The sequence below is a fragment of the Wolffia australiana genome, chromosome 19 (genome assembly GCF_029677425.1).
Source record: "Wolffia australiana isolate 7733 chromosome 19, ASM2967742v1".
In the NCBI taxonomy this organism is placed as follows: Eukaryota; Viridiplantae; Streptophyta; class Magnoliopsida; order Alismatales; family Araceae; genus Wolffia; species Wolffia australiana.
In genome coordinates this window covers 5,905,875-5,918,247 of record NC_135853.1, presented here as the reverse complement: position 1 = coordinate 5,918,247, position 12,373 = coordinate 5,905,875, and the positions used below count along the sequence as shown (strand labels likewise).

At 38.6% G+C, this 12,373-nt stretch overlaps 1 protein-coding gene and 1 long non-coding RNA gene across 4 annotated transcripts; both read left to right on the top strand.

Annotated features, from left to right (window-relative positions):
• Positions 1 to 349: 349 nt before the first annotated feature.
• On the top strand, positions 350 to 5,902 carry LOC144715495 (uncharacterized). Of its 2 annotated transcripts, XM_078590427.1 has the most exons (3): positions 350 to 576; positions 1,563 to 3,040; positions 4,968 to 5,902. In XM_078590427.1, the coding sequence occupies exons 2-3, from the start codon at positions 1,807 to 1,809 to the stop codon at positions 5,132 to 5,134; spliced, it is 1,401 nt and encodes a 466-aa protein (XP_078446553.1). In that variant the 5' UTR covers positions 350 to 576; positions 1,563 to 1,806; the 3' UTR covers positions 5,135 to 5,902. The 2 variants fall into 2 exon arrangements, with proteins under 2 accessions (XP_078446553.1, XP_078446552.1); XM_078590426.1 differs by having other exon boundaries at positions 350 to 3,040.
• A 265-nt stretch (positions 5,903 to 6,167) lies between these two features.
• Positions 6,168 to 10,426, top strand: LOC144715869 (uncharacterized). Of its 2 annotated transcripts, XR_013584751.1 has the most exons (3): positions 6,168 to 8,109; positions 8,468 to 8,524; positions 9,851 to 10,426. It is a non-coding gene; the product is annotated as an uncharacterized LOC144715869 (long non-coding RNA). The 2 variants fall into 2 exon arrangements; XR_013584750.1 differs by having other exon boundaries at positions 6,168 to 8,524.
• The last annotated feature ends 1,947 nt before the right edge of the window (positions 10,427 to 12,373 follow it).

Sequence of the window (12,373 nt, the reverse complement as noted above, 5' to 3'; positions counted from 1 at the left end):
TTATTTCATGTCTTCTTTTACTAAAAAAAATTAAAAGAACTTTTTTAAAAATTAAAACTGGCCCTTAGTGGGCCGGTTTAAGTGCTAACGTTTCATTTAGAACCAGCAGAATGCACGAACGATGCGCTCCGCATCCGGCGTCGTGCAAGCCAATCAGAAGAAGAAGCCCACCCCTCTGTGCGCGACACGCACGTACGCGATTTCGTGCGTGTCGCGCACAAAAAGGAGACACGCAAAGGCTCTAAGAGCCAATTGCGTCGCGTTGTACGCTCAGCGTACAACGCGAAAAAGAAAATAAAAATAACAGAATCGGAAGAACAAGTTCTTCCGATTCTGCAGCGATAAAAAGCGAAAAAGGATGATTATTCTGGGGTTCTTGATTTTTAAAGCTCAAGGAAGGATCCCCTCGCCTCCTGGAAGTCTCAAGGATCACCCAAGAAGAGTTTGAAGCTCGATTCGTGGACGAAATTCGCAGATCCGTCGCCGCAAATTTCCAGAATTTCAAGCCAAAATCGGAGGAAAATATTCGGCGTTCGTTGTTCGAAGCTCGCCTGGATCGATTCCCTGCTCTTTCTGGTACCTCTAGGTTTATCCGTGTTTGATTTTTTCACCTTACTTCATACTTAGTTTTCTGAAATTTGCACTCAGTTTATGCTCGCCGTCATTTTTTTATCTGTTCCGATTTTAGTCTTTCAGCTCCTGAATTTTAGTTCGGTTAAAAATCATTTAGTATTAATTGCGTATAAAATTTCTGATTCGAACCCTACCTATTGCTTGAATCGCATAAATCGTGAATTAGATTTACGATTCCGTTCTTCTTGAATAAGCAAATCGTGAATCGTATTCACGATTTGCTGTTTTAGGACATATCTACAATTTAGAATCAAATGGGATAAAATAAAAATAAATAAAAATGCTCTTAATAATAGCATAAGTATTAGTTCTTTTTATTCTTTAAAAATAGTAAAGCACCTGATAAACAAAACGAATAAAGAAATACACTAAATTAGAGTTAAACCTATTTTAGAAATAGATGTGAAATTCATTAAAAAGAACAAAAAAAATTATATAACCAAAACAATCAAAGACTTTAAATCAAATAAAAAGATAAGGTTAAGTGACTTTTGAATCTCTGTTAATTAATAACAGAGAATTAAAAAAATCATTTAATTTCAAAAAAGATATAATTTTAGTTCCTAATTACAAGTATTTGCATTTAAATAAATAGTTAAACATCATTTCATTTAGGTGTCAAATTCTAAAACCCTAATTAGACAGAAATTTGAATATCACCACCGCCTCCCTAGGGTTCGACCCCTTACTTGCGCATTAAGGGACATATAAATTTTAGTTATTAAGTTCAAAAAACCCCTAAATAACGACATATATACACGCATTTTTTGAGCTTATCATTTGGCGCCGTTGCCGGGGAGGCAACAAGGCTGAAATTTATTTTCAATTAGGGAAGTTTGGATATCTTGTTGGAGTACTTACTTTTGGAATATTAAGTTGTTTCCTTTGTTTTCTAAAATTTGCAATTGTTTCTTGCTTGATTCTTTTAGCAATTAGATAGTTTATATGCACGGGAGAAGATCCTTGCAACAGAGATTATATTCTGGAAGAAGCAATAGAAATCTGCCTGTGAAAAATAAAGAGATCGAAGTAAGAATGGCCGAAGGACGGAGGGAATTGGGCAACAATCAAGGTCTTACGCTAAAGGAATTATCCGCGCCATCCAACTATGAAATTCACTCAAGAATAGTAGCGCCCCTTTGAGACAATGCTAACTTCAAAATTGACGGCACGATGCTGAATTTGCTACCAAGCTTTCACGGAAAATTTAGTGATGAACCTTATGAGTTTTTGAGAGAATTCACACAATTCTGCTCATCATATAATTTTGCCGGAGTTTCTCAAGAGTCAGTGAAACTTATGTTATTCCCTTTTGCTCTTAAGGATAGAGCAAAAGAGTGGCTGAACAGCCTTGGGAAAAGCTTCACAACCTGGCAAGAAGTTCAAACTGGATTTTTGCATAAATATTTTTCTTATGGAAGGACTCAGGCTATAAGGAAGTTAATTAGGGATTTCACCCAAGGAGATGAATCCTTTGGAGATGCTTGGGAGCGATTTACGTCTTTGACAAGGAAGTGCCCTCATCATGGTATACCTGAGCATGAGCTTGCGCAGATATTCTATCAAGGACTGGATTATAATGAAAGACAATTAGTGGATCTATCATGTGGTGGAAATTTCTTAAATACACAAGTGAGTGAATCATTGAAGTGCATGGAGGGACTGGTGGAAGATTGGGTGTATCGACAAGGATCTATGGTGGATTCTAGAATGGGTGTGATGAGACGAGGCATTATTGATGTTAAAGGGAAGGAGACAGACATAAAATTGGAGAGATTGGAAAAAGAGATGAAGCAATCAATGGCTGATATGACAGAGAACTTTAAACATCTTCTTAAAGATTCCTTGGAGAGCATGAAATCCCAAGTGAATGTGAACAAAGTAGAAATGGGTCCCTCATGTGCTAATTGCGCAGGGAAAGATCATACTTTGGATGCATGCAAGTCAGTGTATATTGAGCAAGTTAATGTTTATGGGATAAATCCAAATTCATATAACTGGAGTGGGGGAGCTAACGGGAATAAGCCAACAAATATGGGATATCATGGTGGATATCAAGGGCAGCGGCTCAACAACAATCAGATCAAGGGCCAAGGACACTATCCCCAAACTCAATTTTATCCAAATCAGCATATCCCACCAAGCCAACCCTACTTCTATCCTGCAGCACCTAATCCACAACCAATGGGGTCTCATCATTCTAACAATCCTTCTTACCAACAACTTCTGGAAACGTTAAAACAATTTCAGGGTCGCGAGAAGGCATGGGAGGAAGAAAAGAAGATGTTCATGTCACAAATGGAGATGATGCGAGCTCATCAAGAGATGATGATGGACAACTACGCACAGAAAGACGTGAATGAAAAAGGAAGTGCTGAAGACCTCTTTATGAAGGGGAAAATGGCAGGTAAGTTTCCCTCGAAACCAAATATTAATCCTAAGAATTTGCTGCATGATTCATCTGTTTTTCCTACTCATTTTAGTGCATCTAATAATATGAACTCGTCATATAGGATAGATCATGTTGAACCAATAGATGGGGATAGTGAAAATAATGAACCACTGAATGCGATCTCATCCCTTAGGAGTGGTAAGGTATTGTCTGATCCCCTAGTCATTACAAAAAAACATCAGGAAAGTGATATAAGTGAAAAGAAAGAAAAGGAAAAGGCAGATGGATCTGAACTTTCCCCTACCCAAGTAGAAAGATATGAAGAAAACAAGAAAATAGTAGTGTCATTCCCTAGCGCCCTAATAGTAAGAAAAGAAAAATTCGAGGATTCTCCAATACTTGATGTTTTTAAAAACACATCCTTCACCATTCCACTAGTTGACGCTATCAAACATATCCCCCTGTACGGAAAATATGTCAAAGAACTATGCACCCAATCCAGGAGCTCTAAAAGAATTCAACTTACTGAAAATGTAAGTTCAATTCTTTTAAACAGTCTACCGGAAAAACGAAAAGACCCAGGAGCTCCATTGGTAGAGTGCATAATTCAAGGAAAAAAATTTGAGAAAGGCTTGTTAGATACGGGGGCAAGTGTTAATATCTTGCAAAAATTATTATATGATGAACTGAAATTTGTTGAGCTGCATCCAGTAAAGGTTGAATTGTTATTAGCGGATGGATCTATTAGAGCACCATATGGGAAGGTGATAAATATAGTGGTTGAAGTCGGGAATTTAGCCTTCCCAGTAGATTTTTTGTGGCCGATGTTAAAATTATTGGAGCATTATCTAATGCTCCAATAATTTTTGGAAGGCCTTTCCTAGCTACCGCAAGAGTAATAGCAGATTTTGATAGAGGAAGTATTGTAATGAATATGGGTAAAGAGAAATATGAAATTCCCATACCCAATTTGAAAAGAATTCCTACTTATGAGCATGAGGAGGTGGATAGCATAGGAGAAATTAAGGTAAAAGAGGTCGATTATCACAATCTTTATGCAGAAGTCATAGCTATTGACATAGAGGAAGGAAGCATAGAGGTAAAGCCACCAAAAATTCCTACCAACCCATTGGACCTTGAACTTAAACCCTTGCCTGCTTCGCTTAAGTACATGTTTCTTGAAAATGACAATACTAAGCCAGTAATAATATCGTCTTCATTATCGAATGATCAAGAAAGCAAATTGATATCTGTGATCATGAAATATAAAAGTGCGATTGGATGGTCGATTGATGACATTTAAGGTATTAGGCCAGAAATTTGTGGACATCGAATCTTCTTGGAAGAGGATTCAAGACCCACAAAACAATTTCAAAGGAGATTGAATCCTTGAATCGCGAAGGTTGTTAAAAAGGAGATATTGAAGTGGTTAAAAGCTGAATTTATTTATGCCATTTCAGATAGTCCATGGGTTAGCCCGATTCATGTTGTCCCAAAGAAATCAGGAACCACAGTTACGATCAATGAAAATGGTGAAGAAATTCAAACTAGAATTGCGTCAGGACATAGAGTATGCATCGATTATAGAAAATTAAACCTAGCTACAAAAAAGGATCACTGTCCATTACCTTTCACCGATCAAATTTTAGAGAAATTAGCCGGCCAAAAATTTTATTGCTTTTTAGATGGCTATTCAGGGTACAACCAGATTCATGTTAGGGAAGAGGATTAAGAAAAAACTACGTTCACATGCCCATTTGGTACTTATGCATTTAGAAGGATGCCCTTTGGGTTATGTAACGCACCAACTACTTTTCAACGATGTATGAATGCCCTTTTTGCAGATTACTTAGGAGATTTCCTAGAGATATTCATGGATGATTTTTCGGTGTTCAGTGATAGTTTTGATACTTGTTTGGCTAACCTTGAACAAGTGTTGCAGGTTTGTGTTCAGAACAACCTAGTTTTAAGTTGGGAGAAATCCCACTTTATGGTGGAGGAAGGGATTGTCCTGGGCTATCTCATCAACAAAGAGGGAATCCAAGTGGACCAAGCCAAGGTGGAGGTTATAAAGAACCTTCCCCTGCCCAGAACGGAAAAACAGCTTAGGGCCTTTCTCGGGCATGCGGTATTCTACCGTCGTTTTATTAAAGATTTTGCTAAGATCGCTAAACCTCTTACAAATTTACTTTGCAATAATGTAGACTTCTCGTTTGAAGAAGACGCCACTTTAGCCTTTGAATTGATGATGACTCTAAAATATGTCATCAAATAATCAAGTTCTTAAGTTTAAATTCATTACAATTATCTTGTGAATTCATGCTAAGTTCATGCATATGTATTGTTTTATGAAATCACTAACCCCACTTGATTCTTTGAATCAAGTGGAATATATTTAACATTTTATGGCTAGTGAATATTCAGAAACAGGTTAAGAAGATCAAGGAAGAGAGGAGGATCAAGAGAAGTGGGCAAAAATTCGAAGTGGCAAAAATTACAAAAATGCCCCTGGGCATGACTTAAGAGAAAACCTATAAATACTCTCTTAAGAGAGGAGTTTAGGTTGTCCAGAATTTCTCTCAAGGAAGCTAGGGCTTGGAGAGAAAGGATTTCTGCAGACCCTCCAAGGCTGATGAGCATTGGAGCTGGGAGAGAAGCAAGCCGAGGAGTAGATGGAGCACGACGATCGCCGCCTTGCCCGGAAGGAGTGACACAAGGAGGCGTGAGCGTTTCAGTTTTGGTACAATCTTCTTCTCCCTTTTAAGACAATCAGGGTTGGGCTGAATATCACAAGCTGTGTCTTCAGCATTTCCAATTTCTGTTGTTCCTTTGGTTATGTTTGATTTCGAATCCCATAGTTGATTGAATCGTTTTCCATTCTGTCTAGCAAAAGTTTCATTGTTCTCGCATCCGCTCGTGAAATCTTTCCCTGCAGAATTTCCAACTGCTAGCAACCCAGGCCTCAGCCTAGGTTGCCAGCAATCCAAGCAGCGAGCAAGCTCGCCCGCAAGAATCAGCACCGCGAGCAGGCTCGTCGCGCGCAACAACGCCGCGCACAAGCTCGCCCGCGCGCAGCAGCGCCGCCGCAGGCTCACCAGCAGCGCGTCACACAGGCACAAACACCCGCAGGGTGTTTGCTCAATTGCCTCACAGGGCGTAAGCGAACCGTCAACAAAGAAAATTTCTCTGCTGACGGTTCTGCTCAATTGAGTTTTGCCAAGATATCTCCGTAAAACTTAACTGAAGATAATTTGACTGAAGAATTAGCTGAATCAATACTTTTAAGGAATTCTCTGCAACTTATTCTGAAGAAAATTTCTACAGAGATTAACACTTGGAATTAGAGAACTGAATAGACTGATTTAATAGAAAAGAATTTTCTGCTTTTTTCTCTGCTTCCTGTGGATCGACCCTTGCTTGCCAAAGGCTGTGAGGTTATAAATTTCGTTGCATAAGCTCAATCCTCACACGAATTCAACAGACAAATAACCAGTAAAAAATGCCCTAAAATTGAGTTTATCAATTGATAAAACAGTCATTAATCAAGGCACCCATTCTTCATGCTCCTAACTGGAACTTATCTTTTGAGATTATGTGCGACGCTTCTAACAACGCTGTAGGTGCCATCTTGGGGCAAAAGATTGGTGGGAAGCCAGTAGCAATATATTATGCAAGTAAAACACTTGGAGGAGCTCAGGTAAATTATTCTACTACGGAAAAAGAATTACTTGCAATAGTATTTGCACTAGAAAAATTTTGTCCATATGTTTTAGGAAATAAAATCACTATTTTCTCTGATCATTCAGCATTAAAATATTTGCTCAGCAAAAAGGAATCAAAACCCAGATTAATTCGATGGATCCTTTGATTACAAGAGTTTGACTTGGAAATCAAGGATAGACCAGGAAAAGAGAACGTGGTGGCAGACCATCTATCGCGGATCCACATGGACGACTCGCTTCCCATCAACAAAAACTTTCCGGACGAGAATATTCTCGCCATAGAATGTAAGCAGTTGCCTTGGTATGCTGATATTGTCAATTATCTAATAGCAGGAGCTCTGCTAGAGGAGTGGGACTACGCAAAAAGGAAAAAGTTCCTTAAGGAGGTAAAATATTATTTTTACGATGAGCCAGAGCTTTTTAGACGAGGCGTGGATGACATTTTTAGAAGATGCGTGCCTGAAGAGGATCAAGTAAGTATTCTAAATGCATGACATTCTTCTCTCTGTGGAGGTCATTATGCATCAAAAATCACGACATTAAAAGTCCTTAACGCCGGGTTTTATTGGCCGACCATATTTGGGGATGCTCACAAATATTGTGTCGCATGCAGTAAATGTCACGCTTCCATTGATCTTAGAAAAAATGATGCCATGCCTTTACGACCTATTAAAGAAGTTGAAAATTTTGATTTATGGGGAATAGATTTGATGGTTCCATTTCCAAATTCAAATGGAAATGAATACATTCTCATGGCAGTCGATTATATGTCATGATGGATATAAGCAATTCCAACAAGAACACATGATCATAAAGTTGTTCTAAAATTTATCCATCGATTTATCTTTTGTAGACATGGATGCCCTAGAGCAATTATAAGTGATGGAGGTAAGCATTTTAATAATCGTCAGTTACAAGCCATGCTTAAAAAATATGGCGTGGAGCATCGAGTTACAACACCATATCACCCACGAGCAAATGGACAAATTGAGAATACCAATAGGGAAGTTAAAAAGATTTTTAAAAAAATTGTTAGATTAGATGGAAAAGACTGGTCAAGTAAATTAGACGATGCATTGTGGGCATATAGAACAGCTTAAAACGCCATTGGGAATGTCTCCTTTCAGGTTGGTATTTGGAAAAGCATGTCATTTACCTGTTGAAATAGAACATAGAGCTTATTGGGATATAAAAAAACTTGATCTTTCACAAGAAAATGCAGGTAAAGCCAGGATGCTACAGCTTCATGAGTTAGAAGAACTGCGCAACGAAGCCTACGAAAACTCAAAGATCTACAAAGACAAAATGAAGCAATTCCATGACAAATATATCAGTCGTAAGCATTTTTTCCAAGGGCAAAAGGTATGGTTTTACAATTCACGTCTTAAGCTATTCCCAGATAAATTGAAATCAAAATGGGATGGGCCCTTGATCATTAAAGAAATACACGATAATGGATCTATACTTGTGGAAAATCCTCATACCAATGCTGCATTTAAAGTTAACGGACAAAGGCTTAAACCTTATATAGAACTAGAGTCTTCTCAAGCATCACCCATTCAAAAGACGTATGCTCTTATAGAAGTAAATCCAATTTAAAACAGTAATAGATAAAAAAAATAATATAATAGTAAGGATGAAATAAAATAATATAATACAAATTAGAGATAATAAAAGTTACAAATAACGTTGACTTTTGTTTGTGCTTGCTATACCTAAGCAGGAAGACAATTTGAATCACCCTAAGGCAAGGCACATCAACGTCACATCAATCAAGGTATATTTCTCTACCTTCTATTTCTAATTTGCTTATTTTTCTTATTACTTTCTAGTTTGTAATCGCATGTAGCTACATTCTTTAGTGACATCTAGGAATAAACAAAAATGGGGGGTAAAGGTCATAGGAGTATGTTTTCTTCGTCACTTAAGAATTTTTAACAAATAAGCAGAACTTACCTTGCTATACCATAGGAATAATTGAGGTTGATAAACTGAGATGATCCTTCAAGTTTCGCTAAATGATAGATTGGGTAACCTTTTTGTGCCGTCAAATACCATTGTAAGGAGTGGCTCTGTAGGCGAGTCCCTTCGGGGTTAATCTCAACATGGTCAGAGAATTTCTTTGCCCACTTCTTCTTTTTTAATCCAGAATTCTTTCCTCAATCCAAACGTTCTTCAAACATGGGAGTAGCCCATAACCATTGGTGAATATTAAGGGTATCATCACTCCAAATATCCTTGTGACCATGTTCAAGAACCCAAAAAAAAAAAAAGTGAAATAAGCTGCATCATGACACATACCCAATAAGTGGCGTCAGCCGCAAATAAGTGCTCTGCACAAAAGTCGCTAGCAGCAGTGAGGAATCAAGTGCCCTGCACATAATAAATGGCCTATACTGTAAATAGTGACAAGCCCTATCTACTTTTACAAAATTCTTGCATGTGGGCACAAAATAGATGGAGTTGACCTTAAACCTTATATAAAAAATGCCAAAGGATAAGGAGGAAAGATCATGTAAAAGAGGAATTGTTCAATTTTATTTTAACTTTTAGGCATTGAGATTCATTGAGTTTTGTTGAGCAAAACGAGGACCCTTTATGAGCTACTTAATCTTTTCCTTATAAGGTTTGTTCTTTATAAGAACAATTCACACGGCACTTGAAGGGGAAACTTAAACTACCCAATATTATGATGCATGAAAGACGACTTGGACTTGTCTCATCCTTGATATCTCAGTTATTGCTAAGGGACTAGCAATAGGTAAAGTGGGGGGTTATGATAACATACAAGTAGAAGCTAATAAAGAGCTAATTTCATCATATTTTTAGGGCTTTTCATGGATAAAACATGGAATTTTAATGTATTTCAGGTTAAAATAATAAATTCCTTGAATTGCAAGTTAGGTAATACTCTAATAAATATTTAGGTCAATTTTTACATTTTAATTGTATTTAGAGTTAAATCTAAATGAAATTAAATGATTGACTGACCTATTTCTATTCATAAAAATAAATTAAAATATAAAACTAATTTTTCAATCAATAAGAATACTTTTTCTACATATTAAATAATGGTTTTTCGGATTTATTACGAGTTGCGCAGAGCACAGGGAGATAGCGCCAGCAAATCACAAGGCAAATCGTCGCCTTTCGTGCATGACACGCACGCAAGCGCACCGTGCGTGTTCCGTGTGTTTCATATGTCGCGTGCGTTTCATACGCATGCGCACGGTGCATACAATGGATATAATGCGACATGGACCAATCGGCAGAGTGCGTACGATCTGCGTGAAAAGCGAATAAGAAGAAGTTAGTAACGGAATCGGAAGAGCTGTTCTTTCGATTCCACGGCGATAAAAGAAAAAAAAAACCAAAAATTTCAAACTGTTCTTGATTTTCAAGCCGAAGGAAGGATCGCCTGGCCTCCCTCAAGACTCAAGAACCGCCAGGGGTGATTTGGAGACAGATTGGAGCAGCAATTTTGCAGATCCGGCGCCGCAATTCTTCGTCAAATTCAAACCAAATCGGAGAAGAACTCGGCGTTTGCTGCTCGGGATTAGCTCAAACTAACTCTCTGATTGCTTCTGGTACATCTAGGTCTATCTTTCTTTAAGTTTTTCACCGTATTACATTGTTAATTTTCTGAAAATTTTCATTTAGCTCACGCTTGTCGTCGTTCTTTTTCATGTTCCAACGTTACTCATTTAGCTTGTGAATTTTTAGTTTGTTTTCAGATTATTCTACCTAGATCTATTACCAACATTTTATTCCTAATCGCTTTCGTTCATCTAATCAATAAGATTTCAATCTTTCGCCTCTGATATACAGCAAATCGTGAATCACATTCACGATTTGTGGTTTGAGGACATAGCAACAATTTGAAATTAATCGGTATAAAATGAAAAAAAAATAATAAAACTCTGCTTAAACTTCCTAAATCCGTGAGAAATTGATCAAAAAATATATATATATATACTTCGTGAGAAATACTATCTTAGGCATCCTAGTCCAGGATAAGTTTGAATTAATCATTAGCAAAAACATTTGGTAAAAACTATTGGGATCAATTTCCTTTTCTTAATCATTTCTAATTGACTAAAGAGAAAATATTCTAAAAACAATTCTACTTAAGCCACTTTGTAGTGGATGAGTAGTAAATCTTGCCAAGAGATGTTAATTGAACATTAAATCTGTCAAAAGTAAATGGAGCTTGGCTGTTAAAACTTTAGTGCTACTCCCTGATTTGAGGACAATTGAATTCACCGTCGCCTCCCTGGGATCAACCCCTTACTCAAGTATTAAGGGATATAAAAATTTTAGTAATTAAGCTCGAAAAAATCCCTAAATAACGACATATAAACACACATTTTTTGAGCTTATCACCCGTTGACACACACCTGCGTGTGCATCTAGCGTCCGCCTGCAGCCAGTCCACGCGCCGCCCCGCGTGCACCTGTAGCTAGTGGCTCGCACGCGCCGCCAATGCTCCTTCACCCGCCATCCGGTGCCCACACGCCATCCGGGGTGCCGGTTGTGTCCCTCGTGCAAGCATTCGACCGAGCGCTCCGGCTCGCGATCTTGCGGTTGACTCACCTTCGTCCACTAGTCAACTACGCTATTTCCCACGCTGTGGACTAACGTCAATCAGGTACCTCTCCGTCTCCCCTCCACTACTTCCAGTATTATTACCTGTCTCCAGTGTCGTCGTCCGTTATCTCTACCTCTGCCCTGGTTCACTCTGACAATCATTATAGGATAGCCACCACGTCGAGTGATAGGTTTCTTCTTTGTGGTTGAAGATTAAACGTTGATTCTTAGGCATCGAACATCTTCGGGCCGTCAAATGCCCCTCACTCCTTAGACATCTTAGTTGGTCCAACGGGTCATTGGGAGTTTAATTCGGATCAATATCTCATTTAGTGAGTGGTGTCGACTTCCATCCATGTCCGTGGTTGTCGATTATTGCTCATTAAAGGGAATTCTCTCAACTTGACATTCATTCATTTAACTAGAAATCCACTCATCGTTCTTCCTGTGACATAATATGAGCCGATCGATCCCAGCCGTCATCGTATTACATCATATTGGTATCAGAGCCGGTCGTGTTATCTCTCGCCTAACATGGTCGGTAGCACGTGTTTGCTTCTCCCAGCATAGTGTTGTACACACATGTTGTAAATGTTGGGTGTGCTCCTCCCTTGTCCTGCTATATACTAGAATGTCGTCGAAGTATACAACGACAAACCTGCCGATGTAAGGCCGTAGTACCTCATTCATCAAACATTGAAAGATACTAGGTGCATTTGATAACCCGAATGGCATGACATTCCATTCAAATAGACCATCCTTTATCTTGAACGCCATCTTCCATTCGTCTCCTCGTCTTATTCATGCCTGATGGTAGCCGCTCCGTAGGTCTATCCTTGAGAAGATAGACGCGCCGACCATCTCGTCGAATAGGTCTTGAACTCGTGGAATTGGAAAATGGTATTTCACCGTGATCTTATTGATGGCTCGCGAGTCGCAGCACATCCTCCAAGTGCCATCTTTCTTGGGAGCGAGCAAGGCCAGTACTGCACATGGGCTAAGGCTTTCCCAAATTAAGCCTTTAGCTAATAAATCCTTC